Raw genomic sequence first — 27,039 nt, forward strand, 5'->3', positions numbered from 1 at the left:
GGTTGTGATTGCACCATTGGTAGGCTTCCAAGTCCCGAATTTGCCAGCTGAAAAAAGCCACAAAGATGAGTTACGAATTTCAAGCTCTGAAACAGCGCACCAACACCAAAAAGATCTTCCTTTTTTCAAACCCACTCACCAAAATCACCAACTTGACAAGTACTCGCTATCATATCTGGATTTCCCGTTGCGCATTGACCCTCAGGTGCACCATACGGGTTCCAATGAGCTCCAGCACTACTACAGTTACCTCCATTCGCAATAGCATACATGTGTGCATGCCACAAGTACGCGTTGGTGTCTTTAAGACCCGTAATCGCGACCGAGATGTTGACGCCATAGGTAGATTGAGAAAAGCGGATGGAGCCGCCAATACCATTGTTTAGTGGGTTGGTGTCGAAGGTTGCGACAATGGATTGGGCGGATGAGAGTGATAAGAGGGATATGAGGAGTACTGGGATGGCTGCTAGAATCATGGCCTGGGTGTGCAGCAGTGTGTTTTTGGTGTGCTGTTTATGAAGATGGGGTTGCTAGTCTTGGGTTTTGCTTTATAGGTGGGTCTATGATGTTTTTCTCTTACTGCAGAGGAGTGCTGCTTTATTCGAAGGCTATGTGTTGTGTCGTTGTGCTGTTTTTTTTTGTTTTCGGAAGTTGTAGTTGCACTCGCACGATAAATTGGTGTGCGCCGTTTCTCTTAAACCTCCAACAGAGTACGTGAACAGTTGCACTACTCTCTTGTTCAGCCAAATAAACATATTGCATTGTTGTGTACATTTTCGTAAATAAAGGAGGGATATGAAAAAAAGTCTACTTAAAAATCGTGATGCAAAAGAGCTCCTTCACCACTATCTCCATTGATCTATGCCAAGATCAACACCACAACACTCATGCCCACAACAGCCCCGACCAGTACTCTCGAAACCATTAAATGCATTCCTGCATTAACAGCATTAGCATAATTAACAAGAATATTGGCACAAGCCAACCGTGCATTAGTTCCATTTTGATGAATTACGACTGAGCGGCCAATGATGCTGGTGGTGCCGTTGAATGACATTGTCGGGTCGGCGAGGAGGGTGGAAGATGCGGTCGTGTTGTATACTGTGATGTGAAAGTGTAAGCAGATAAGCAAAGACGTTTGTGGACTTTTTTGGGTGTAAGGGGATGTTTACCTCCAGAGACGGGCATGATGGCACCGAATTTGCCAGCCAAATCACCGACCTCGCATGTAGAGAAGTTGGAGGGGATGCACGCGTATGGTGTTGGAGCGACCTATGGAGGACAAAATATACGCCTCAACGAAACGGATGTGTTGCAAGAAACTCACAACAACTTACGAAAGGATTGAAGTGTCCTAATGCCGTAGCGCAGTCAGCATTTGAGATTGCGCTCAAATGGACATGGTAAGGATATGTAGTGGCTGTGAGACCGGATACAGCGACGGTGATTTGGACAGATGATGTGCTGGTTGATGCGTATCCTCTTTGAAAGAACTATGTCGTGATATGGAAGTTGGTTAAATGGTTGAGCAAGTGGGTGACCACCTAGGCCAACAGAAAAATGATCATTCGAGTGATGAGTGTGCTTTGAAGGCACTCACGGTAACGTTTCCAGTGATGGAGTTGTTCCCAGCAGATCCGTCGAATATTGCTGAATAGCTATTCAATAAAAATCAGCTAGACTGATTAGATTTCAAGATTGACGGAAGCGATGCAAACTATTCAAGATTTAAGCTTCACAATCCGCAGTTCAAGTTTACCTCGTATCAGCAAAGACACTAGCAGCCAACAAGATGGATGCAAATACACTGGATAACAACATTGTGCTTGTCCTTGTATGGGCGTACGCTATTGCGATGATGCCTGTTCTGCCAAGTGACAGCGTGAGGCTTTTTAAGAGATAAGTTTCCGGATCAATCACTAATTGTGTAGCCGCTATCGATCAGTTGTCAAGGTGTGAATGAGCTACAATGCTTGCTTATGTCTGACGTCTAGTTCCCTGATCTGCTTTGGTTGCTTTTTTAGCAATGTTTGGCAAAACGGCCGTTTCGTTAAGCTTGCTGAACTTGTGTTTGGTACGTGTTGTAGAAGCGAGAAACCGAATAATAAATATATTTGGTATTAATTCTCCCTGTCTTCGTTACGTGACTGTTATATATTACCTACTGCTACTCGTCCGAATTGTCGGTGTTTAAAAAAAAGCAATCAGCAACTGCTACGTAGGCGAGACGATGAGCAACTTCGAAGAGAAACGAGGCTCAAGCTCAAAGGGCACATCGGAACTAGCCCGGACTGCAGTTCATGACTACTCATATGGACCTGATGACAGACATGCATCGTCTGCATCATCCTCATCAACATTGGATTACGGTACAAGCAGAAGTAAAGGGATTATAACCCAGACACCGGACGAATATGATGTATTTGCAGGCTCAAGATCGCATATTCCATGGGATGGTACTAGTATGGATGGAAAACCGTATCATCAGGCTGATGAACACAATGTGCAATACGGGTACGACGGGAGTCTCATGTTGAAGGGTGGTCTGGAGAATGATATTGGTATGTGTGTATTGGAGACAGATATATGTTGGAGGCTGGCTGTTGAGTTAAATGGAGCGAGAGAAAAACCGCATCTTCGTAAAATCAATGAACTGACTTCTCAACTCTCGACACATAGAACACGTCTCAGATGCACTATCAAAAGCCTGGATTGAAGAATACACGTATCAAGAAGCTGGTGCTGAGGTATAGTACATGTGAAAAGAAATGGAACAATCCATTTTTTTGCAACTCACGACTCTTTTACACTCTCACTCCAACAGACCCCAGTCCTCCCCCACCATCCACAGGACGGACTCGGAGTCCTGGACTTTCTCCGAAACTCATCCTACACAGACGCAATCCACCACTCGCCCACATCAAACACGAACGATTTCTTCTCACAATGGCAGGACGCGTGGGAGCGCATGAGAGCACACGAGACATATGCAGATAAAGTATATATAGATGATTGGGAGGCTGAGCGGTTGAGTGATTTGTTGCAAAAGTATGATATGACTCTGGAGGATGTGAATAAGGGCTTGAGTGGTGTTGGAGGTGGCAAGACGGATGGGGCTGCGTTGATGAGGCTGAGGCAGTTGAAGGATCATTTGGTCATCGGTGGTGGTGGTGGTGGGAGAGAGCATGATGGGGTTGGGATTGTGGCGGGAGGTGCTGGTACACATTTTGGGTGATGAAAAGAAGTACATGTGCATTGTAAGATATAGGACATAAATTAAGATTAGACTCATATAAAGATCGTTAGGAAATGCGCGGCTTGTTCGATTCAGACATTCGTTGACGAGATCATAGCACAATTCATCATTTCACCTAGAGCACGTGAATAGTGTTGGCAGATGTTGACAGCTACATTGCGTCGAATACTCGTCGAAATTACGGCCGCTTGATCTATCGGAAAGCGGGATTAAAATGCAAAGTTTTGATCGCAGCAGTCGCAGCAAGTCACATCCAATCAGTTGTCAATGGTAGCATTTTCTTCTTCCACTTGCCGATTTGATTATTTTCCTAGCATCAAACAAATACCGATCTGGAAGGCAGTCAGTGTTGTAGAGTATTATTATATTAGGGTAGAGCATCCGTTATATATTATTATTTAGATCTCTCGTGGTGCTTATAGATTTAGATTCCTTTGCTTTTGCTGTTTCTCGTTTTGGGTCAAGGTAAGCTCCTACAAAAACCAACAGCAAACCAGGTTATTCATCAGATCTATCCTCCTAACACTCCAATACTATAGACTCCCTATTTATTAGCACTCAAACACACGCGGTCTACCCTCACTGCTTTTCCAACATCAACCATTCCAACACCCAAATCTCCCATCGCCTTCAACAAATGAGATTATCGTCATCCAACATGCCCCAACAACAACCAACAGTAGTCTCCATTCGCCGTGATATGTCCAACTCGCTCCACACTACTTCCCACAACATGACGCCAAACCAACCCAGCATACATCCAGTAAGTGTACATTGCATTTTCCTCGCTTGCGTTCAATGAACCGCAGACATTGCAATTGACAACTGACGATGCTTTCATCTATTCAGAATTTCCGACAAAAGATTGTATGCACCCTGACTTGCAAGCACTGTGATTCCATGGTCTGTACGAGGGGGATGAAGGCTATCTTGCTTGGTGATACGAGGGTATGTTCAGGGCGTTTGATCATGTGGCTTTTTTGTTTCTTGTTATTGGACACTACAGGAAGGAAAGGTTATACTATGTCTAACTGTTTGTTGTATTCTCACGCTTAGGTTGAGTTGTTTTCTACAGATTTACCACCAAACCGGTATGTTGATTGTTGAACTTCAGACATTGCTCGAACCTAGTCTCATCTTTTTTCGGTTACTATAGAGTCGAGCTTGTTGACAAGGATTACACTACACGAAACTGCCGATGCAAAATAAGGGATGTTGCCTGCCTCACTTGGTATGTGATGTTTATATATCATTCATTTTGTTGTTGGTACTTTGCGAAATCAAGTTATAGAAGCTGACCAAATACCTTCTTCCTTCTCGTTTATTCCATCGAATAGCGGAAATGTCATTGGATGTAAGCAATCAGCTATTAAATCTTTGCATCACAGCGCTCTTTGCTCACATTTCCTCCCCACTTTCTCACAGACCACGTTACTCAACCATGCGATGTATGTCTCGATGCCTGCAACAATGGCCACTTCCACATGTAAGTTACCCCCTTCCCTCCTCACCTCATTCTTCAAACTTAAAACGCCAAAAAAATCAACCCTCAACTCATCATATACCACATTTTTCAGGTTCCTATCAGACGGTGTATTCTCAACAGACAGAATGGGCCCCGATGGTCGCAAACCTCTCCTCTGGGCTCATCTGCCACGCGTCGAACGAGACTACGAAGCTGTTGTTCGTGTCGATTATGAGAATCTGTGTCGTTGAAACCTTGTGTCCCATCAAAGAAAACCCTCAAATTTCAATGTCACTTTTTCTCTCTACCCACACGAAACATTCAACTTTTTGGCATCCACCAAATCAAGACCAACAACAAACAAGTAATTTATGAAACGCCACACTTAATAGACATAGACAAACACACCTCTATATGGAAAAACCTCATTTTGGACATAACACTACAGCAACAAAACCACATACATATACACACAATCATAGTCAGAATGTAACCTCTTTTGTTTGGAAATAAGATCGTACCTCTTGGAAGAAACTGAAATATTTGAACGCACTGTTATGGCTTATAGTGCAGCTTCCTGTTTACGGTTTTGTTTGTACATCTAGCAAACTTTTAGCCATACTTAAAACACGGCCTCGTGTCGGTAAATGATGATTTATTATTGTATTTTATCTCTTCAACAAAGTATGATTTGGTATTAAAAAAGTGTCGTAACAGGTATGCCCAGTAAGTATGCCCAGTAAGTTCTCTCTGAAGCTTTTCAACAGGTCGTTAGAAAGTGCAAGCCCGGCGCGTTGCACTTATTTAACAACATAGGCATTCGGCTGGTTCGCTCCTCCAACCACCAACCACAGAAGCAAACTCTTGGAGAATAATGACAGGACCTGATACACACGTTCACCGAAATAGTATCCTGTCAAACCAAACAAGAGTTAGAGGCTAAATTGTAATGCTATAATGCCTGACAAGGACACAACGAACATACCCGAACCAGGATAATATCGGTCAGCCCACCACCCAACACGGTAGTACTGTAAATACATGTTTATCGGGAATGTCAGGAAGAAGAAGAGGTAGACAAAGAGGATTGCCCATACGAAACTTGGGATCTAAATCACGTAGACGTTAGCTCATACATGGCAAATATTGCACTGGTGTTTGATCCTTACAGATGAGCTCGAGACACCACCGATATACGCGAATATAGACACCCAAGGGACGATACCGGCGAACGAGCCATACCAGAAGGCGATAAAGTCTGTGTGGGTGCGGTTTGGGGGGTTCATTTTTTCTGTTAGGAGGCCTGCAGAGGGAAAGAGAGAATAAAAAGGAGGTAGATGTCAGAACCGTTGACTGGGAATGATCATTGTGGGCGATTTTCTGGTGTGTGTCTTACCGAAATAGTTCATGCATGCGTTTATGCAAAAGATGTTGACGAGGGTGATTATATCGTATCTGCATTGTACGAAAAAGGAAAGTGTTACGTTCCAATCACCAAAAGACTTTCACATCAGCCGTCAATATGCTCCAGCACAAATCACACACATCACGCTACTTACATGCCAAACAACAAACTAATCAAGAAAATCATCAGACTCGAACTCAGCGAGTACTCATACCATCTAAACTCGTTGATTCCTCGTCGTATTTGGGATACATAGCGGGCCCAGAATATGAGGACGAGCAGATGGAAGAAGGCGGATAGGAAGGAGAAGGCGGATGTTACTTGGACGAAGGGAATTAAGCCACGGGTTACGAGGGTGGGGACGGGGTAGCCTGTTGTCCAGACTGCGAATGTTGTTGTGAGCGGGAGCTAGATTTGAGAGGAGGTTTGTGAGTAGGTGTGACGGCCAAAAAAGATACACGGTATCTTTTGTAGTGAAGTTTGATTGGAATTTCCTTCTTTCGATCCAATATTTCTCTCCAGTTCATCCCACAAAGCTCTCCACCATTCCGTACTATTTCTTGCATTACCTTGAACTGCTTCAGCGAAGCCGACGTCGACCCAATCGCGAGACAAGCACATGCTTGCACCAGATGCAGCACCGTCATTGTTATATTCCATAGATACAACCTAATCCAAAATATCATTAGATCTCATTTTGCGTATTTCTCGATGTCGACTGCGAATTATGCATAGATCGAGTAATTATGGCACATTGTGCAGTACCAGCGGCCTAATTTCAAGCTGATAATGCAAAGATGTGCTCAAGAATGATGGTTATAACGCACCCTTTCTCATGTTTGCCTCGTAGTGCAAGCTGATCTGAATTCAGCGTTTCGAGTTGCTCTTCAGCCGATACGACCTTGTCTGCCATTCTAGTATAGCGGCCTTATAAGAGATGCACGATATAATGGTGTTTAGGTCGTTGTGACTCTCGCCCCTGGAAGCTAATCGAGATTTTTGTTTGCTGAGCCAGACCGACCACAAGGCGAAAAAAGCAGATCTGTTAAACCAGATTTTCGCCGCAGATGAGTGGAAAGGTGTGGAAGTGCGTCGGTTTGGAAGGTGATTAGTGGTTGGGATGCTTGGTGGTGCTGTGTGCTTGCAGTGGGTGGGTGTCCGCAATAAGTTTTGTGGGGTTTGGTGAATGGTTTGTGATTCTGCCATTGGTGATGAGGATGGCAGTGAAGAGTTTCGTGGTTGTATCGTTTAAGATCTTAGATCTACTAGATCTAGATGATTTTGATGCGTACAGGTTGGTTGATGCAGTCTTTTATGCATGCTTGGTCTTGAGCTTTGAGTCATCTAACCACACCATCAGAAGAATAATATTTAGATTAGTAAATCAACATGCTCCATACAAATGTCGCGTAAAGACCCGTGAATCCTCCAAAAATCTCATCCTCCACAACTCATCTCCAAATTTTCATTTGTCTTTATGACTCTTAAAACCTCGCGAAACCTTAAAATGCTCAAAACCATCAAAACCAAACCCAAATCTCGCCTCTTCCAACAAGAACACAATACCATACGCTCATACACACAAGCTCCTGAAAAATGACTATCCCAACCCTTCCATCAATGCCAACCACCACAGCACCAGAAGTCGCAACCTCAAGCTTCCGCAAAATCCTGGTGGGAGTAGACGAGAGCGAACACGGGATTGGTGCTCTCAAGTTCGCCATCAACGAGGTCGCCAGGGACAATGATGATATCATCCTGGTGAATGCAAGGGGTCCTGGTGGCTTGTTGATGAATGCTGACGCAAAGAGTAAGTGTCAATGCACTGCATTTGGGTTGGATGCAGTCGCTCACTGCGTTCGCTTCATGTAGAGGAACACGATGACAAGGAAGTCTTGGAAGGCAAAGTCAAGCTGGGTGGAATATTGAATGATCTCATTGCTGCCAGTGGCAAGAAGTTGGGAGGGGTTGTCAATGTTGAAGTCGGGGATTCGAGGTCTGTGTTGATGAGTGCAGTAAGTGTAATAAAACGGTTACATGATTGATGACGATTAGGAACTGATTTTGAGTTTATTTAGGTTGATACATTCAAGCCTACAATCGCAGTCGTCGGTGCTCGTGGTATCTCTGGTGTCAAAGCGTACGTTTTGATATTTCCATCTTTGAACGATGATTTTGCTTCTTCATATTGATTCGACGACGCCATTGCTATGTGGAAGACAGCAAACAATTTGAACGCACTACCCAAAAACCAGTCGCTCATATTACTTATTCAACATATAGGCTGCTCTTGGGCTCTACCTCAACCTTCTTGATCCACAACAGCGAAGTCCCCGTCATTGTCGTACGCAACTATCCCAAGCTCGATGGTGCTGCAGCTGCTGCTACTGGAACTACCACTGCCACTTCCACTGCTGCTCATCCTACAGGATCTGTTGCAACCCCATTGGCAACTGCACCTGTATCTCGCTGATTTGGTGGATCTAGTTGGGTTGTAGGTGTCTTTGTTGCGTGTATAGTGAGATTTCGCTTGTATGATTGTCAATATATGGTGTCGAACAAGACATTTTGGTTCTGGTTTGGATCGTTCGTTTATGCGTGCGTCTCCTAACAAATTCATATGCTTGAGCTTCCAAGTTTGAGCGACAAATCTAATTTGGATTACGGGTATCTATAACGAAGAGGCATAGACCAGGTATCAAATTCCTTAATTGGCAGTTGCAAGACTCTAAAGTCGCGCAGCATGCTCAAAACATTATGTAAACTGCCTCCCAAAAGCAGTTCGCGCCAATTCACGACTTTCTCAACATCCAACCAAAGTAGACGCACATTCGTCGACAGAGACTAACTTGACACCAATAGCGTCCGTATAGGTGCACATAAATCGTAGATCCAGTATCCATATCATCCCAAGATGGCCCAATTCACCACCCTCCCACTGGAGATCAAGGAACAAATCCTCGCAAGCTTAAACCTCCCTGACCTGCTTTCAACATCTATGGTCTCCACAAGTGTCGCATCAGCAAGCAACAGCAGCTATATCTGGTCTCGACAGAGTCTCGTGCTCCAAGAATCGGTTGTAACCGACATTACAGAACGGATTGCCATCCCTGTAAATCAAACCACATGTGATATCTTCCGTGAGAGGTGGTCGTGGGTGTCTGAATTAGAATGCTGTGTATCAGAGTATGATGGAATCGGGGCGCTGAATATGGTGTTGCCAATGTTGGTTAATTTGGGGCGTTTGAGGTTTCGAAGTTGTCGCTTTGTCGGTGTTGTGGATTGGTTGAGTAATTCTGTGCCTGTGACGTTGAAGTCGATTGATATGTCTGGAAATATAGAGGTTTTGGATGAGCATCTTGAGCTGATTGCAAAGTGAGGGTGTTGTTTTTGACGCATCCCGCCCTGTTACTTACAGCCTGCCTAACCTATGTTACATGTAGACGGTGTCCGTCTCTAGCCCACATAAACGCATCTCGATGCTCCAAGATCCAAGGCAGCTTCCTCCAAGTAGCAGCAACACACAAAATCCAAACTCTAAAACTCGGCACATGTTGGGGCATGACTCGAGAAAACTTTGATCAGGCGGTAGATCCCGATACTGGATCACTCGTGAAATGTAAGACGTTGAAAACACTTGACGTCAGTTATAACGCGCTAGTATCTGGGAGTTGGCTGGTCAAGCTGGCCCATGGTCGAGTCAAGAATCTCAAGCATGAACGACTGCCTTTGGATTTGGATGTTAGATGTGATAACATGACGTTAAAAGATGTTGATGGTGCGCTGGGTATAGATAATAGTCTGAGGATTCGACACAATGCGGTGCTGAGGGATGATAGTCCTGAGGCTATCAAGGAATATATACAGCTTTTGATATCTTGCTAGTGGAATTATTTCTTGTATATGTATTTATTTGCTAAGTGGACTAGTAGTATAATTTTGAGCCAATATTAAACTTATTTTTGAAAGCAACTCATCCCAAATATTCTCGTGTCAATCTTTACTTTATAGTTTTTGACTCTTCGACAGCAATGGCAGCTTGCACAGCACCCAAAAGGCCTACGCCGATGGCATCTCTAATGGTAGTAAGAGTCTGCTTAGTCTTCGTTTCAAATAAAGTACTCAGTGGCAAGCACTTGCGGTGGAGACCAAGCATCATTCCAGATCGGCTCCTCGTAAGCTTCACAGAAAGCCGTCAGAAACCCACAATTTCGTGCTGCTTGGCAATCCCAAGCATGACCGGCCACAAACCAGAACGGTTCATTCTCCTCAAGTTGATACGTCTTTTTTAGATGTATTTTGATGGCTTGATCTACATAATAGAACTTGAGCCCGCAGAATCAATCTCTCCACAAGACAAGATAGCCTTCAATGAGTACTCACACACTCTTGGATCAGTTTTTGCCGCACCAATCTCCTCACACGACAATATAGCCTTGCCTGAATCAAAATGCTGCAAGATGCTTCCATTCTTGAGAGCATTTTCGACCGTTGAGCGTCCACCATTTGTCACAATTGATACAAGCCAGCCCTTTGAAATCAAGAGCTCGAGTGCTTCTTGAGCGCCTTCAACTGGTTCCATTCCTCTTGCAAAAAATCTCATGAAACTTTCGATATTCTCCTTGGCTTCGTCGTCGACTGGTAGGCCTTGAGTTATGAGGAATCGTGGCACTATTTGATTCCGTTGTATGAGATGTTGGTACGTTCAAGTATGAGCGCAACACACACGACAAGTTGAGCGAGACTTACAGCAGTGTCTGAAGAAGTGAGACAGTGGCCTGTAATCACCAGAATATCTGGAAAAAGGAGAGCAAAAGGTTGAGAATTGCACCAACAGTGGTGAGATCGATTGCGAGCAACAAGACTTACGAACTGGCCATGTAATCTCGAAGCACAAATGGGAAGTATCTTGAAAATCCGTCAGGACCCAAGCTAGGGAATAGCTTGAAGAGTTGATTTGCTGGTCCGTCGAATGATAGTAGAGTGCCCAAAGCATCAAACACGATGGTTGGTGCCATGGGCAATGTAGCTAGGAGAGAGACGTGAAAAAATTAATAAATATTATAATCGAATTATAATTTAAGTGAAAATTCAAAAATTATCGTGGTATCCTTGTTCCTCGTTCACTTGAAATCTCTGAGCCAAACATCTTTTGAGTCAGTTTTCAAGTGCGCTACATAGGAAGAAAGCTAACGGCATCGCTTCCATCTCGTTCATCGGTCTGAACTGGACTTACTTGGCGGTGTGCTTTCCTACAGCGAACGGTATTATATCTGGAATTTCCTTGTCTTGTCAGCAATTTTAGTGATTTGAACTGACATCAAACCTGAACCTAGACGCATATACGTGACGAGATGGCCAAAGATCTGAATGGAAGCAGCGACAAACAAGCTCTACCACGAAATGACACGCCGAGAAAATCATCATCACGTCGAAAACCATCAACATCAAATCCCTATCAAACATTTTGGCCATCAGTTACCTTGGTGTTTGTCGTGTCGATTGTTATAGCGCTGTATAGATACAACGCGCTACCAACACCATTGGATTCACCGTATGATGATGCTGGAAGGCCGCAGTTTAGTGAGGGACTGGCTCGTAAAATCGTGTCAGGTAAGAGGTGCTCATCCGCCATTGAATACGCTTATGTGGAGATGTTAACGCGTCAGTAATGCTGCATTAGGACTAGCCGATGAAATTGGATTAAGGTTGACGGGCAGTCTTGGTGAAAAGCAGGCTGAAGACCTCATTCTTGGGAAGCTTGACGAGTACAAACAGGCTTCTATTCAGGCTGGTGGAGTGCCAGTGTTTGAGATATCGGTCCAACGAGCTAGGGGATCGCATGAATTCTACATTCTACAGTCGCCAGTGCTAAAGATATACGAAAATATTACGAATATTGTAGTGCGCTTATCTTGCGGGTCAGAGTGTAACAAGAATGCAGTCTTGTTGAATTCGGTAAGCGTGTGGCGTTGGAGATTTCCGTTGTCTCGGTGTAAAGAGACTGTCGCACCTCCTTTTTTGTTGCTAAAATTTCCATCAAAGCCCAACGTTGACACTATTCTCCTTAGCACTTTGACACCACATTGCTCACTCCTGGAGCAACAGATGATGCCGCGGGTGTTGCCATCATGCTGGAAACAATTCGAGTATTAGCGCTCAGTAAAACTCCAATGAAAAATGCCGCCATCTTCGTATTCAATGGCGCAGAAGAAACATTACAAGATGGAAGTACTGCTTTTATACGACAGCACGAGCTCAAGGATACAATCCGAAGCATTATAAATATAGAAGCTTGTGGATCTACAGGCAAAGCAGTCGTATTCCAAACCAATAGTCCTGATTTGATGAAGGTGTATGCTAAAACCGTGCCGTATCCATCGGGAACTGTGTTAGCAAACGATGTTTTCAAGACTGGAATCATCGGTAGTGACACTGATTTCAAGCAGTTCGTCGCTTATGGCGGACTGCCTGGTATTGATCAAGCATACATTAGAAACAGTTATGTGTATCATACGATGTTGGATGTGGAAGAGGCTATTGAACGTGGATCGCTGCAGCAGCTTGGAGAGAATACGTTGAAACTGGTTGAAGCCATCACCACCAGTGTTGGTGAGTATTTGCTTTCGACAGATTCATATCAATCGTATCGTACTAATGCATTCAATCGATAGATGACCTTGCTGATTGGAAACAGTCCTACGATATAATCTTTTATGATCTCCTTGGATATGTCGAAATAGTATACGATTCGAGTACGGGATTACGCCTCATGATAATCATAGTCAGCCTATCGCTGCTTCAAATAGTCCGAGATGTCAACAGGGAGCGTAACAGCTCGGGTGATAACGCAGTAGTAGCTAGGTACCTTGTCGCATATCTAAGCTGCCTGGTATCCTTTGTCGCATCTCTAGTAGGACCAGCATTGACTGGTCTCTATATGCAAACCAATTCAGTACCAATGAGATGGTTTACTCGTGAATGGTATGCCATTATCCTATTCTTTCCTAGTGGTATTCTCGGATTATTACTAGTGCAAGCGGGAACGAGAAGGATTTACCAATATCTGTCACCTGGTTTGGCTTATGAGAAAATGGAGCGAGCTACGCTGACAGGGTTGTTGGCATTCATGTCTACCCTGTTTGTGTTATTTACATGTCTTGGGCTTGGGTCGGCATTCGTATCTATGATTTATACAGCTACTCTATGGCTTGGTCTAGTAGTGGAGAACGTGTTTCGAGAGCCCAAGGGACTGGTACCTCCTGGTATCTACCATATAATCTTGCCTCTTCCAGTCATGGCTACCACCACGTTTGTTGCTGGATTACTTGATATGGTATGTGATTTTCGAACTTGTTTTTTGGAATTGCTTTGGAAAAGAATGCAGGATGCAATAACGTACGAATTTGCGATTGACAAAATCTTTTCCAAATCGTACAGCTCATACCATTGATGGGTCGGATCGGTGCATCCGCTCCCACAGACTTAGTAACTGGAGCACTCTCAGGAACACTAGTTTTTTGGATGGGATACATGGTTCTTCCGGCCTTCCAAAGGCTCAGTAGTTATTCTCAATGGAATGCTATTCGGCTTATTGCTGTGTCGTCTCTGGTGATGCCAGTAATATTCCAACTATTTGTTTCGCCATATGACAATGCTCATCCCAAACGAATATGGTATGATACTTTCCTCCATTGCATTTTTTCGACCCTTTCGTTTACGCGCAGGCGAGTTCTTTATCTCACATTTACCGTTTCATGCACTAGGGTCGAGTATAAGAACAATGCAACTAGTGGAGAGCAATCTCTGTTAGTAGCACACGCAGGTAAAAGAACTCGCATGGAAATGGCTACTATTCTCGATCAAGATAAACACCAATTTCACCCACTTAGACAACGCTATGATGCCTTCTGTACTAGCCACCATAGAGAAAGTAGTGAAGAGCAAACCGGTGCTGAGAAGTCCAGAAGTATCTGATTATGGTATGTCTGTGAGAAACTTCTTAAATCCGAATATCCGTACTAACTATTTTTGGCAACCATAGATTGGGCAGCATTATTCCCCTTTAGCCACTTTATCGAATCATACCACTTCACCCTCCCACCTGCACCAGCAGGTGCCAGTGACAACCCGGCACCCGAGATTCGAGTCTTGAAATCAGTTTACAATGAATCTAAAAACGAAAGAAGTGTGGTATTACATGCCTTCCATCCTAATCACGTATGGACTGTCATGTCGTTTTACGCAGAGGTGCTGGAGTGGTCGTTGGATTCACAGCCTGAAGATCATCCTTCGGTGTATGTTGTGAAGGTATGTTCTAGAGTGCTCTCGTGGTTTTGTTAACCGTATCGCAAACTTTAAAAAACAATCCACTTCTGGACTTATCACGTCAACCCTTCAGAACGCAGGTGGATACATCACTAACGGCTGGACCGTAAACATGACAGTTAGAGGAAGCGCCAAAATCCCCGTCGAGCTCACAGGTCTAGAACGAGACTCGATGCATGGACTCGGACGCTTCGAGGGTGAACATTCGAAACGGGCTGGTAGGAGCTGGTTGTGGAGTGACAATTATAGAAGTGCTAGAGTGTTGAAGGATGTAGAACGGGCTATTAGTGATTTAGAATACGTCAATGGGGCTTTTATATCCGTTGACGTTGTTAAGATTAATGTTTGAGTGAAACATCAAGGTTCAATATAAATCCATTTTTGGGTCTATTTGAAATGGCAAAACATGTATAAGAAACCAAGTGAAATGAAATAGAGGATGTGTTGGTGTATTCGTACCCAACAAGGACGTAAAGAGCCCGATTTTCTTTGATGTGACGATGAGGATGCATGCGCTCATGAGCACACAAGTGCCAACATATTTATCAGTGTTCATGTATGTAAGATACAAAATAGGAGTAATTTCATTGCGGATGCCTACATCAGTGCTTTTTTGCCACACCCTTACCGCCACCATCACAAATGTTGTACCTTTGATAAATCAGGAATATCAGCAGTAATTCTAAAAACCGTAAACTTGAATCTCAACCAAGATTTCTTTATAATACAAAGTTGTATTCCAAAATACCAAGCTCACAAATATACATAGTGTGTTGGCCTCTATAATCCCAACCAAAGTCCATTTGTATCAGTTATCTACGATCCCACAGCCTGCAACATAATCGGAGCAGACGAATATACATACGCCACAAACGGCGCGTCCATTGGATCCCATGTACTAAATATAGCTACATAGCCTTGGTCACCAGGCTGCAACAAGACCTTTTCAGTCGCAACGCCCTGAACGACGTTCGTGTATGGTCCTGAAGTGGTGATTTCAGGACCTGTTGATTTGGTGTCGGCGCCACGTTGGAAGATGGTGACGTTGATTGGCGGTGGTGGTTTTGTTATGGGTGTTTGGAGGCGTATTCTGTTTGTAAAACGTAGTTTCAGTTTCAGATGCAAAAAAAACAAAAGAAAAACAAAAGAAAAAAAAACATCATTGCGATTTGCGTAATGACTTACAAGACATAAGTAGGAGCAGGTACATCAATCGAGAAACGAGGATTCTGACCATACTGTTTGTGGAGTGCTGATCCCATTCCATTGAGTCCTTTCACCCTGTTCACAGCGATATCCAAAAAAGAGATGAATATATGGCAGAGTCACATAGCGTCGAATCAAATTCTCACCATTCACTCTGAATGACTTTACGTTGCATTCCCTAATTTCCACAAAAAATGTCAGACCTTCCGTTGTACTTCAGACATAATGCTGGTAGCTCACCTCTCCTTCAAGTGGTATACGGCCCATCTGAAACTTGCAAGTACATCGGACAGTCAAGAAGAACGATCCTTCTAAACCAGCATCGAATGTTGAACATATGATAGTGTAAGGTCCAGCTATACCAAAAGAAGTCAGTACCTGGCATTTCAATAATATCTAATGATGCCGAAAGAGACAACTTACGGGGTAAATCATTAGCTTCCAAATAACAAAATCCATGTCGATAGTCGCCACTGGTAGCAACCGTGTCCTTTGCCACACTATCGAAGAGAAGCATCATAAAGCTTTGATACCATTTGTTTTGCTTTAGTTCTACACTTGCAAACACAAACACACCTCGTAACACGTGTCCCACCACCAATCAGCTTCAAATTAGCAGGATGCGTCCGTGGCGCTTCAATCATAGCAAACAGTGAACATTTGCCATTTGATTTTGAATCAGACGACGGGATGACGATCTTGTAGTTTGGGTTGTTGAGGTATGTCGGGTGAGCGAGAGATCCACCTGCTGTTTCAGCAGTCCATGATGTAGATATCTAATAAAGTCTGAGATGTTAAGCCTGCTATCTTGGCGAGCCAAAAAATTAATGCAGAAATCAATTATAACACCCACGCGTTGCTCTTCAGAATACTTTCTAGGTATTTCACCAATCTTGAATGTTGATAGACCATATGCACGTAAGCTAAAATTCAGTGTTTTGCGTTTTTGATGTTGGGAGACAACGATGGTGTATCTTGATTTGCCAATAGGTGCTTTGAATCGTATCTGTGAGACGTTTGGAGTTACGTCAGTATTCGCTTCTTATAGTTGGATGAGACTTTTTCCGGTGTCGTTACCAAAATATGAGGACTAAAAAAACTTCGAGTGAGAACCATGACTGGAAAAATTCCAACGACTCCTCACTCACCTGTTAATATATACACCCTGTATCATGGGCTTGTCAGGATAATAGACTCGTTCACAATTCGTGTTTTCGTATACATGGAGAGCGATGTAGTCAGTATTCTCCTCCTACGTGACATCCATTCTATTGCTTGAGATAGAGATTCTAATTGCACGTCGTAATTCAGTGATAAACTTACAGTGACAGTAATATGCTTAGACAAGAGCAACCAAACGGCATCTTGTCTTGCGTCCTCCACATTGACTTCCACTAACAAAAGAAATGAGCACCAACAAAAAAAATGGTCAAAGACTGGACTTACACCCATATTGAGGATTGAATCCTACATCAACACATTAGAATATGACCAAAGACAACAAATAATGAAATAGACACTGCATTGTACCAAGATTATAGTTATCTCGAATGGGACCATCTTCAGCAGGCCAGGATCTATTCAATGAAAAAAATAAAAAACATACTACACATGAGGTGTTCAAACTTACACATGCAGCACATATCGATACTTGAAGAGCTCTGGATTCCTACATCGAAAACCTCATCAGACAAGCACGGGGACAACGAAGCCTCGCAACATATGCTCACCAGTTCAAATGAATCGAGTCGAATTTGGAGCAGACGGATTCAAAGTCAATCCAAAAGATTCCTAACGACGAAAAAAGAATCAGCATTTATACGAAAATGCACCGGTGCCGTACATTCAGTCACCGTCATCATTTTGCATAGCACCCAACTGATCATAATTCAGTTCTCGTTTGAGTTCAGGTGTCCAGTTCTTGGTATCCAGATGTGAGAATGGGCCTAATAAAGAAATGTGAATATGTTCTTCAATCTACTGTTACTTGGTTGCTTTTACCCTTCCATCGTTTATGGCTCCACGGATTCTTCACCTGCATCAGCCTCAAGCCACCAATTTCTCGTAAATCAAGTAATGCGTAAGCGTGAGTGGGTACGAGACCCAATGTCTCAGCTTCGCTCTCTGACATTTCGCCCTGTTTTATAAACGAGGTTGATTTAGGTACGTGGAGTTGGAACGTGAGGTTTCAACGATTCTTACAGTCGCGATAGTGATTAATGCATCACCATAAAGACACCCGTCTAGCAATCGCTGCCATTGAGTATCGGCGTTGAAGCTCTTCCTGCAAAGAGGAAGTTCAGCATAAAAAGTGTACGAAAAGGTACACGGATGACCATAAGTCACTCACTCTCTGATAAACACATGCTCTGGTATCCAGCCAGTCAGGGCTATGAAGAAGACGCTGTTACAGTCTGTTGATCAGTGGCATATCCAAACGGTTACTTACCATACAAGTCAATGCCAGAGTTTCTAATATTCACGAAAGTGTTGAGAGCGTGTGGTGATTTTTTATTTATGATTCTTTTGAATGATACTTACGATCCAGGAAAATCGTATCCACCCATCAGTTTCATATACTGTGTTGAGTAGGGCGTCAGGACCAAAAAGAGGAGTAATGGAGCTATCTTCGATGGTTCTACTAACCGCTTTCTCAATGATACTCGACCACAGCTCATTGCGGTTCGTTGAATATGTACACATCAGCGTTCCTATATTGGTGTTGAATCAGCATGCTGTCCAAGAGTACAGTTTGGAAAGATTCGTACCATCTTTTGATATCGGCAGCAGATCGTCGATCACTGTTTCAGATTGGACCGTGTCAGCAACGCACAAAAACAAACATGCAAGAGGTTCCCGCATACCAATCTATTGATTCAACGTTAGAACAGATTTGGAATTGATATATACACACTACAATACCTTTCTTGAGATGCCATTGTAAATCAATTTGATCATGTACTTGCCACTTGGATTGTACAGCGGCTGTCCATTCTTGTCTTGCGGATAGATGCAAGATGTAATCAGCTAATTGATGATTTGGTAAGACTTACAAAGGCGAAAAAAAACGACAACCGATCACAGAACCTACATTCTTTCTGAATCTTCTTTCATACGCAGAACTGACACAGAGAGAGGCCACAAAGGAGCAATCAGTTACAACGTCCTACATGTAAACAATGTTGATACAGCAAACCATGAGACGACGCCATTGCGATTTTTCCCCACCTGCACGATATTAGTCGAAGACACCAAATGAATCATCTTTGGAGCAGCCATAAACTGACAAGGTCTCTTCCACCCTCCAAATCGTGACGTTTGTCTCGCCGACAGTTTCAGCACACCATCAGGATCAGTAAACAAGTCCGGATAATAGAATCGTTCGTTCAAATCCAATTCTAGCCACGGCAAGTAAGCTCGGTTATTGACATATGAGGTTTTGCGGAGTACTTCGAGTTCTTGGCTGGTTAGTTTTGGGCGATTGGTTCCTGATGAGGCTGAAGAGAATGACGATGCGTTGTTTTGGAGCGACGCGTTGCTTGATGTGGCAACGCTTTGAGCGCGATTTGGTGATGGGTTTCGGAGGTTGGTTGTTGATGTGGTGCTCACTGGTTCCAAGGCTGAAATGTCTTGGTAAGTTTGATGGTTTTTTTTTGTGATTCAACAATCCAGCATATACCATACTTGAGGCAGAGGACATCTTCATGATTTCCTTAATCTCTCCAATCCTCTCCAAGATCTCAGACACTTGGCCACGAAATTGTGTCTTGAGTGATGGCACCGTCAGGTCTGCAAGAAAGAAAAACGTGTCAGTATGACAGACAGAGAAAGGAGCTTCCAATCTCTGATCACCTTTGAAGATGGATAAGAGCCCTTCAGCAGCCGCGTCGTAGAGAAACACTGCCTCAGTCCAATTCTTGCGAGCATCGTGCCATTGAGCTTGTTTCAACGAGAACTAGAAAAACATACCAGTCAGTTGTGAGTCGTTTGAACATGGTATTCAATACTAACTTGAGCCTGTTGGATCTTGTTTTCGACAAGCGATAACTCTCCACCTCCGAGTTTCTTTGATCCAAGCTGTCGTTTCAGCTGTTCGGCACGTTCTACGTATGATAAAGCCTTGTTTTTCACGGAGGTCTTCTTGTTTGAATTGGTCTCCACTAATGAGCAAAGTGCGAGGTCAGTCAACAATGTCTGAAATGTTGAGATTGTGTGAAGCTACAAACCACCACAACGGGATACCTTGAATGATTCTCAGCATTGTTTGAGCCGCTTCGTAATAGTAGGCTTGTGCGGTTGACAAGTCTCCAGAAGTGTCCGCTTCGACGGCGGCAGACGCCAATCCAATTCCATCGTTATAAAGCTCCTCTAGTGAGATTTTAATGGGATGATTCATGATCCACACGTTAAATATTAGCTACTGAAATGTAGCTTGACTGAGCTACTCATTCTCTTTGCTCAGTTTGGTCCAAACACTAAGTTCTGGACTCTATCGTTGGTGAAAGTTTCCATGCAATCGGCGTCTTAATCCCCTTTCAATACGATAGATGCGTGTAAATTGTCCGTTTATATATGTTCCATGAAGAATAATGTCATGTTGAAGTTGATTTGACACGTCACTGGTCTCTCGATCGTTCGCGATTCTCGACGGCAAAACTTCAACGTAAAGGACCAGAACGGGTTTTTTATTATAAGTTGCAACATTTAAGCACGATCGGCGCCCCTTTCTCTATTATAACTGTTACAGTTGAGTGCTCCACCGCGTGTATTTTCATTCCAAACGCCGTAACTAGAAGTGTCCTTATTGGTGTATAGGGATTTGAAGAAAGTTGGATATGGGTTCAGAGGAAAGTCCAGACACTGCAGGGCCAGCTAGTGTCGTCATGACTCCGTCAGGACCAAGTGCAGACACCCTCCCAAGTGAGGCATCTATTTTGATGGGACCAGCTAGTAGCGACAGCAATCAGAACCTCATTGATCACCCACTCGATCACCCATCACTAAAACGAGATGCTGTCATTGCTATGGGTCCGAACGAAGCTGCAACGGAATCATCAACATTGATTGCAAAGTGCTGGCCATTAAACCGTCATAATAAACCACCAAACAAGAAGATCATTTCGTACTTTGGACTGCTGTGGAAGTATGCTGATGCTGTTACAGTCTCGTATATGCTTGTCGGCACTCTGGCTGCAATGGCGAATGGTACCATCTTGTGTTTCAGGTGCTATGGTCTACATCTTTCAGCTAAACAGATTGATCGAATAGGTGCCGTCACTCCAATACTGAATCTTCTCATTGGCCAACTGGCTAATGTTGTTACGGACTATGAGAATGCTGGACCAAACTATACTGGAAATCTGCTCAATGAGCTTATTACACGAGTCATTATTCTCGCGGTGCTAGCTGGAATGAGTTTGATTGCAGGGTATGCAGTTGACAATCTAATGGCTGATCAGACGTGGGACTGACACGTCGACATGCGTTTGTAGGTTTCTGCAGACATTCTGTTGGACAATACAGGCTGAGAAGCAAACCAAGGTAGGATTACCATTTGTTCTCACCAGTCAATATGCCTCAGCTAAGGTGTTCCCGCTTAGATCATGCGACAACGATACTTTGCTTCACTGTTACGGCAAGAGTTGGCGTGGTTTGATACCAACCCAACTGGTGAATTAGCTTCTCGCATATCCGGGTATCTATTTTCAAGGTTTGCTCTCTCTTGGTCACCGACAACTGACGCTCATCATCTTTCAGTGATGTTAATATTATTTATGACGGAACTGCAGAAAAAGTTGGATTCACCATACAGTACACCACTTCATGTGTTGCTGGTTTGGTATTGGCGTTTGTTACTAGTTGGAGATTATCTGTAATACTGCTGGGTGTCTTTCCTATACCAGGTATGTTTGCTGCTACGGCTTGTTGTACACAGAATGTTTGTATCGAAAAAGGCTTTTTATAGCTATTGCTCTAAATCGCATGTGGAACCAAGTTGGAGTCAACCTTGACAAAGGTGAGCATGATATTATCGTAAATGGGGCACTTCCAGTAGCATATACTCATATCGGCTCTGCTTTATTAGTACAAGCTGCATACTCCAAAGCTGGAGCACTAGCAACGGAAGCATTACGTGGCATCATAACAGTCATGAACAATAACGGCCAACAGCAAATAATGAAGACCTACTATTCATATCTGGAAGAAGCATTCGGTATAGCTAGACGAATCGCTTACATCAATACTGCTGGTGTCGCTGCAGTATCCTTCTTCTTTATGGCTGTCAGAACACCAGTTTTTTACTATGGTGGTTTACTTGTATTGCAAGGTCAATTGACGGCTGGTAATGCCATATCGACGTTTTTGCAGATATCTTCAGGTATGTGTGGTGTGCTAGGTGCAACTAAGTTGATTAGACATGTCGGATTGCAGTTTTTTTCGTTTGCCTGACCATCTTACATCTTCAAACTAGGTGTCATGTTTCTTGGAAACGTCATGATGTATTTACAAGCTATAAATGAAGCACAAGGAGCTGCTCAAAAAGTATTCGAAGTCATTGAACGTCAGCCTGCGATAGATATTACGTCGACCGCTGGTAGAATATTGGATGACGTTCGAGGACGTATTGAATTCAGAGATGTTACCTTCCGGTATGCAATCGTTCGTTCCGGAAAAATCCCATTTTTGGTGGCGCTCACCAAAAGAAAATTATTTAGATACCCAGCTAGACCAGAAGTTGTCGTTCTAAAGAACTTCTCCTTAACCATTGAGCCAGGCCAGAAAGTAGCTCTAGTTGGCCAATCTGGATCTGGAAAGAGTACTGTCTTCCAGTTACTTTTGCGCTTGTATGAGTATGAAAGTGGTCAGATATTCTTGGATGGTGTTGATATTCGAGAGATTAATCTTCGTCATCTGCGTGAGGTAAGAATCGCTGTTATTTTTGGTTGATTATGATTGTGTCGCTGTCTAATATCAATGTTGAATAGGTCTTGTCTATTGTCAGGTAATTACGACAAAATATGTCGAGTTTCTTTCTTGCGCATCTCAGCACCTAGCACCTAATAAAATTTCATCTCAGTCAAGAGCCTGTACTCTTTGACACGAGTATCTACGAGAATGTGGAGCTTGGAGCACGTAGCAATCAAAAAGCAATGGCTCTAGACATTGAACGTGCACTTGCTGCAGCTAATGCTCTCGAGTTTGTTAAAGTATTACCTCATGGTGTTGATACGATTATTGCTGGTGGTACTGCATTGTCTGGTGGGCAGGTAACGCACTGTGTTGAGGGTGTGATATGAGACCCGACGGGCTCTAACTTTTTTCTCCAACCTTTTCGCTCGACAGAAACAACGTATCGGTAAGCGCTTTTGAATTTTCTACCAGTTCACAGAAAGACGTCAAACATTAACACATCCATATCTAGCTATCGCTCGAGCGGTACTGAGGAATCCGAAAATTTTGTTGTTGGATGAAGCTACAAGGTGAAATCTGCACTTAGATTTTCTGCCATGTTCCTTTTTTTCTCTACTTACACCGCATATCAAAACTTAAAGTGCTTTGGACACCAAATCAGAATCCGTAGTTCAAAAAGCTCTAGATCAATTGGCCCGAGATAGAACAACACTCACCATTGCACATCGGTTATCAACTATACAAGATTCCAATCTAATAGTAGTCATGGAAGATGGTCATGTCATCGAACGTGGCACACACGATGAACTGGTGCAAGCTGGTGGTGCTTATGCAAGTATGGTGAATGCTCAAGCATCCATGCCTGCTCCTCATGACGGAAATGGAACGACGACTGACGGAGGAGCTCCCAGTCCAGCTCGAATTGTAAAAGCCCCTATAGTGCCAGGCTCGCCAGCTTCCATAATCAGTACGTCAACTGGACCACCGGGTGATATCAAACTACCTGACATGTCAGCCAAAAAGCTCGACTCAAAAGTCCCTGGTACCGAAGACGAGGCCGATGAAGAAGAGAAATATGAAGAGAATCGAATCAAATTGGATGAAAAGAGATTGGGTGGTCAGCCATTTCCCTTCCAACGCCTCACGAAACTGTCGCTACCTCATAAATCATTTATTATAATTGGTCTGGTTGGATCTATTCTAGATGGAACATCAGTACCTCTAGAAGCCTTACTGATGGGTATAAATTTAGGAGTATATCAAAACCCAGCTGCATATGGTGGAGAAAGCGGTATCTTGAAATACTCGCTCTTCTTCTTAGGCCTGGCCGGACTAGCGCTCATATCCAAAGGCCTTCAGCAATACGGATTTGGTATATCGGGCGCTAAACTGACTCAACGGTTACGTGAAGTGACGTTTGAGAAATTGGTGTCACTCGATATGTACTTTTTCGATGAGCCTATACATCGACCTGGTGTTATGGTTGCACGTCTAGCCACAGATGCAGATACCGTGAAACGAGTTGGTGGACCTCTGTTGGGACAATTGCTGACTTTGATTATCAATTCTGGGTTGGGTCTTGCTATCGCATTTGGATATGGGTGGCAGTTGACGCTGGTTATGTTTGCTATGGCTCCTGTGCTGTTTGGTGCTACATATCTTGAGAGACGGGCACTTGAAGGGTATGTTGGTTGGTTGGTCAGTTACATTCTGGCATGCGGTACAATTTAGCGGCCCCTTTTTGGTATCTAGGTTTTTGGATGAGACTCAACGCAGTTATGCTGCGTCTGGAAACTTTGCAGCTCTAGTGTTGACCAACATCAAGACTGTGACCATGTTGGGTCGGGATGAGTATTTTGTTTCCAAATATACAGGTATGATTGAGTCCCTGTGGAGCGCCGCAGTGTCTCATGACATTCAGGTACTTACACTGCTTTTTGGCAATGCATTTAGAGACCCTAGAACCGATATATCAAACAGGATTCAAGAAGGCTGTGGCAGCTGCCGCTGGAGCTGGACTCTTTCAAAGTATGTGGTGGTGATAAACGTCAATTTTTTCTCCCTTTGCACTACTGACAATATTTTCTGTTTTAGTGCTACTAATATCAACACTCCTCGTGGCATTCTTCTTCTGCTACTATTTAATCATAAATAACATTCTCGCCTTTAATCGCATCACCGTCGTCATCCTAAACGTACTCCTAACCTCTGCAGCTGCAGGAGGAATGGCATCCGCAACACGAAACATTACAGATGCCAAAGTAGCTGCTCTCGCAATCTTTGAAACCATCGATACCAAACCACGAATTGATATTGATGACGATTCAGGACGAAAGGACAAAGCTGTGGGTAACTCGAGTGTCGAGATATCCAATGTGAGGTTTGCTTTTCCTAGTCGTGATATGGTGCAGGTCTTGAAAGGAGTTAGTTTGAGTGTCAAGCATGGAAGTAAAGTTGCCATTGTTGGAAGCTCTGGGTCTGGAAAGGTACCAATTTTTGTGAACCCAATGTAACCTCCATTTGTCGCAGGCTGAAATGTCACATTTTACCCTGTAGAGCACACTAGCTCTCCTAGTCGAACGAATTTACGATCCGGACTCGGGATCCGTGTCATTTGCAGGCACAGACATGAAGGACTGGAATCTCAAAGCACTGCGAGAGCAGATTGGAGTTGTGGGTCAAGAACCGGTCCTGTTTAACTTGACTATTGAAGAGAATATCAAGTATGGGTATCCGCAAGCTACCCAAGCTGAAGTAGAAGATGCTGCGAAAGCTGCTAGTGTGCATGACTTCATCATGTCGCAGCCGCAAGGTTATCAAACTAGAGTTGGTGAAATGGTAGGAGCGTTGTTTTGCAGAAGGTGAACTTTATTAAACTGACACTGAGTTTTGCTGTTTCAAATGTAGGGAGGTCGATTGAGTGGTGGTCAGAAGGTACATGACTTGGCTCTTGGCTTTTTTTTTTGTTGCTAATCCCGAATTTTGTCTTGCTTATAGCAAAGGATATGTATAGCCAGAGCTGTTGTTCGTAAGCCTTCACTGCTGATTCTAGGTATTAATTTTTCTCCTTTCATTGTTTATTTTTTCACCAATGAAAGTCGAAACCTTACAAAACTGATTTCTTTGAATAGATGAGGCCACTAGGTTTGTTGACAATTGGCTATCTTTGTGCTTTGCATACTCAATACTGACTTGATCCTCATTCATAGTGCTCTTGATGCGTCAACAGAAACAGTTGTTGATGAAGCCTTGCATAACATATCGTCTGGTAATTTCCTCCCACTGTTTGATGCTTTTATTTCGTCTGATCTCCCAAACTCATCGACTTTACTCTCTTTAGGCGTGACAACACTAGTCATCGCCCACAGACTACGAACAATCCAAGGAGCTGACAGAATCTACGTCTTGCAAAATGGTCTTGTTGTTGAAGATGGAACGTATTTGGAGTTAATGGCTATGAATGGACACTTCTATAGTCTTGTGCAAGCTCAAACGAGGCTACATGCCATAACGGCCGAAGTTTCTTAGGAGGGAGAGGAAGAATGTGTTTGCATTTTTCAGCTGTTTGGTGTTGTAAAGGAAACTTGAAATATATTGCTTAAGCTTATTTTCAATCAAAAAGTAGGTTTTTTAAAAAGTAAACTTGTTTTGACTGGTTTCTGAATTGTGGTGGTGCTTCCTATGTGTCTGTTCGCTTTGAAACACAACTGCGTGAAAAGGAGCTAGAGCTGTGTGACTGAAGGCACTTCTTCGGTATCCTCGTATATTCCCTACTTTTTTTGGTGTGTCTTTTCTTCCTTTCATTTAGAAGACAACACCGCACCATCTTTTTCTAACATCATTGACGGCATGGTTCCTCCTAGGGGGGTAGCACATGGTGATTGGCCCTTCGTAAGACGGTGAATGCTGTGTTAGCTTGAGAGTTTGGGTCCTAAGCGGATGCTGAGGATGGAGAGAAGGAAGAGTAGATTTGCGGAAATGGTGTTGATGCTGTGACAAAATTTGATGGATTGATGATCGTGGAGAATGATGTTATCATCAACTTTGTTTGTCAAACAATTGGATTTGGAAGGTTGGTTGAAGCATGTGAAAGTTTTAGATGCTACAAACCTGTCATTAGATTTATGGTCAGCTCGACGTTGAATTTGAGTGTGAGCGGCATGGTTGAGGATGGAACGAAAAGGGAGGTCTCCTAATGTCTTATGGGTTGACCAACACCTCGCAGTAACTTTCATCGTTTTCAATGAATAGGAGATGCAGTCCTTATCAAGCCCGTACCGAGGTCTTTTACTGTAGATATCCTGTCCAGTACGGTCTCTTGTAGACCATGCGACCAAGATACTTTGGCTTGCTATTACGGCCAGAGTTGGCATTGCTACTTAACGACGCAGCTGGTGGATTGACTTCTCACACAATTGTGCATCAGTCGGTGGTCGTAATTTGTTTTTGTGTGTGTGTGTGTGTGTG

General features: G+C 43.4%; 7 protein-coding genes across 7 annotated transcripts; 4 read left to right on the forward strand and 3 right to left on the reverse strand.

Moving 5' to 3' along the window:
* Positions 1-3,914: 3,914 nt before the first annotated feature.
* Positions 3,915-4,972, forward strand: SmJEL517_g03953 (uncharacterized protein; the record flags this gene model as incomplete). The annotated part of the gene is made up of 7 exons (XM_031169881.1): positions 3,915-4,019; positions 4,106-4,204; positions 4,313-4,347; positions 4,413-4,487; positions 4,594-4,610; positions 4,682-4,742; positions 4,834-4,972. The coding sequence occupies 7 exons, from the start codon at positions 3,915-3,917 to the stop codon at positions 4,970-4,972; spliced, it is 531 nt and encodes a 176-aa protein (XP_031024194.1).
* A 549-nt stretch (positions 4,973-5,521) lies between these two features.
* SmJEL517_g03954 (uncharacterized protein) lies at positions 5,522-7,039 on the reverse strand (the record flags this gene model as incomplete). Its single annotated transcript, XM_031169882.1, has 7 exons — positions 5,522-5,634; positions 5,707-5,830; positions 5,891-6,024; positions 6,118-6,176; positions 6,281-6,534; positions 6,696-6,795; positions 6,954-7,039. 7 exons carry the CDS (start codon positions 7,037-7,039, stop codon positions 5,522-5,524), a joined length of 870 nt encoding a protein of 289 aa, XP_031024195.1.
* Positions 7,040-7,722: 683 nt separating this feature from the next.
* On the forward strand, positions 7,723-8,599 carry SmJEL517_g03955 (uncharacterized protein; the record flags this gene model as incomplete). Its single annotated transcript, XM_031169883.1, has 4 exons — positions 7,723-7,936; positions 7,999-8,141; positions 8,205-8,266; positions 8,410-8,599. 4 exons carry the CDS (start codon positions 7,723-7,725, stop codon positions 8,597-8,599), a joined length of 609 nt encoding a protein of 202 aa, XP_031024196.1.
* Positions 8,600-10,126: 1,527 nt separating this feature from the next.
* On the reverse strand, positions 10,127-11,144 carry SmJEL517_g03956 (uncharacterized protein; the record flags this gene model as incomplete). The annotated part of the gene is made up of 5 exons (XM_031169884.1): positions 10,127-10,202; positions 10,249-10,438; positions 10,510-10,797; positions 10,876-10,922; positions 10,996-11,144. The coding sequence occupies 5 exons, from the start codon at positions 11,142-11,144 to the stop codon at positions 10,127-10,129; spliced, it is 750 nt and encodes a 249-aa protein (XP_031024197.1).
* Positions 11,145-11,480: 336 nt separating this feature from the next.
* Positions 11,481-14,803, forward strand: SmJEL517_g03957 (uncharacterized protein; the record flags this gene model as incomplete). The annotated part of the gene is made up of 9 exons (XM_031169885.1): positions 11,481-11,739; positions 11,810-12,084; positions 12,198-12,738; positions 12,801-13,462; positions 13,567-13,802; positions 13,893-13,951; positions 14,019-14,108; positions 14,171-14,436; positions 14,528-14,803. 9 exons carry the CDS (start codon positions 11,481-11,483, stop codon positions 14,801-14,803), a joined length of 2,664 nt encoding a protein of 887 aa, XP_031024198.1.
* A 467-nt stretch (positions 14,804-15,270) lies between these two features.
* Positions 15,271-20,056, reverse strand: SmJEL517_g03958 (uncharacterized protein; the record flags this gene model as incomplete). Its single annotated transcript, XM_031169886.1, has 30 exons — positions 15,271-15,544; positions 15,640-15,735; positions 15,807-15,838; positions 15,901-16,016; positions 16,084-16,160; positions 16,237-16,436; positions 16,514-16,666; positions 16,738-16,750; positions 16,809-16,912; positions 16,984-17,054; positions 17,107-17,127; positions 17,191-17,237; positions 17,291-17,329; positions 17,391-17,451; positions 17,514-17,606; positions 17,662-17,797; positions 17,863-17,944; positions 18,011-18,050; positions 18,110-18,132; positions 18,202-18,239; positions 18,307-18,371; positions 18,429-18,461; positions 18,504-18,528; positions 18,583-18,687; positions 18,752-18,826; positions 18,889-19,280; positions 19,345-19,449; positions 19,513-19,615; positions 19,672-19,820; positions 19,903-20,056. The coding sequence occupies 30 exons, from the start codon at positions 20,054-20,056 to the stop codon at positions 15,271-15,273; spliced, it is 2,922 nt and encodes a 973-aa protein (XP_031024199.1).
* Positions 20,057-20,495: 439 nt separating this feature from the next.
* SmJEL517_g03959 (uncharacterized protein) lies at positions 20,496-26,100 on the forward strand (the record flags this gene model as incomplete). The annotated part of the gene is made up of 23 exons (XM_031169887.1): positions 20,496-20,865; positions 20,929-21,088; positions 21,153-21,201; positions 21,261-21,355; positions 21,418-21,563; positions 21,626-21,676; positions 21,746-22,039; positions 22,133-22,310; positions 22,377-22,581; positions 22,647-22,663; positions 22,739-22,928; positions 23,005-23,017; positions 23,084-23,141; positions 23,214-24,254; positions 24,325-24,446; positions 24,526-24,600; positions 24,667-25,058; positions 25,129-25,410; positions 25,480-25,506; positions 25,570-25,624; positions 25,704-25,716; positions 25,782-25,840; positions 25,913-26,100. 23 exons carry the CDS (start codon positions 20,496-20,498, stop codon positions 26,098-26,100), a joined length of 4,080 nt encoding a protein of 1,359 aa, XP_031024200.1.
* Between the last annotated feature and the right edge of the window lie 939 nt (positions 26,101-27,039).

Source organism: Synchytrium microbalum (assembly GCF_006535985.1).
Source record: "Synchytrium microbalum strain JEL517 chromosome Unknown SmJEL517_scf0023, whole genome shotgun sequence".
Lineage (NCBI taxonomy): Eukaryota > Fungi > Chytridiomycota > Chytridiomycetes > Synchytriales > Synchytriaceae > Synchytrium > Synchytrium microbalum.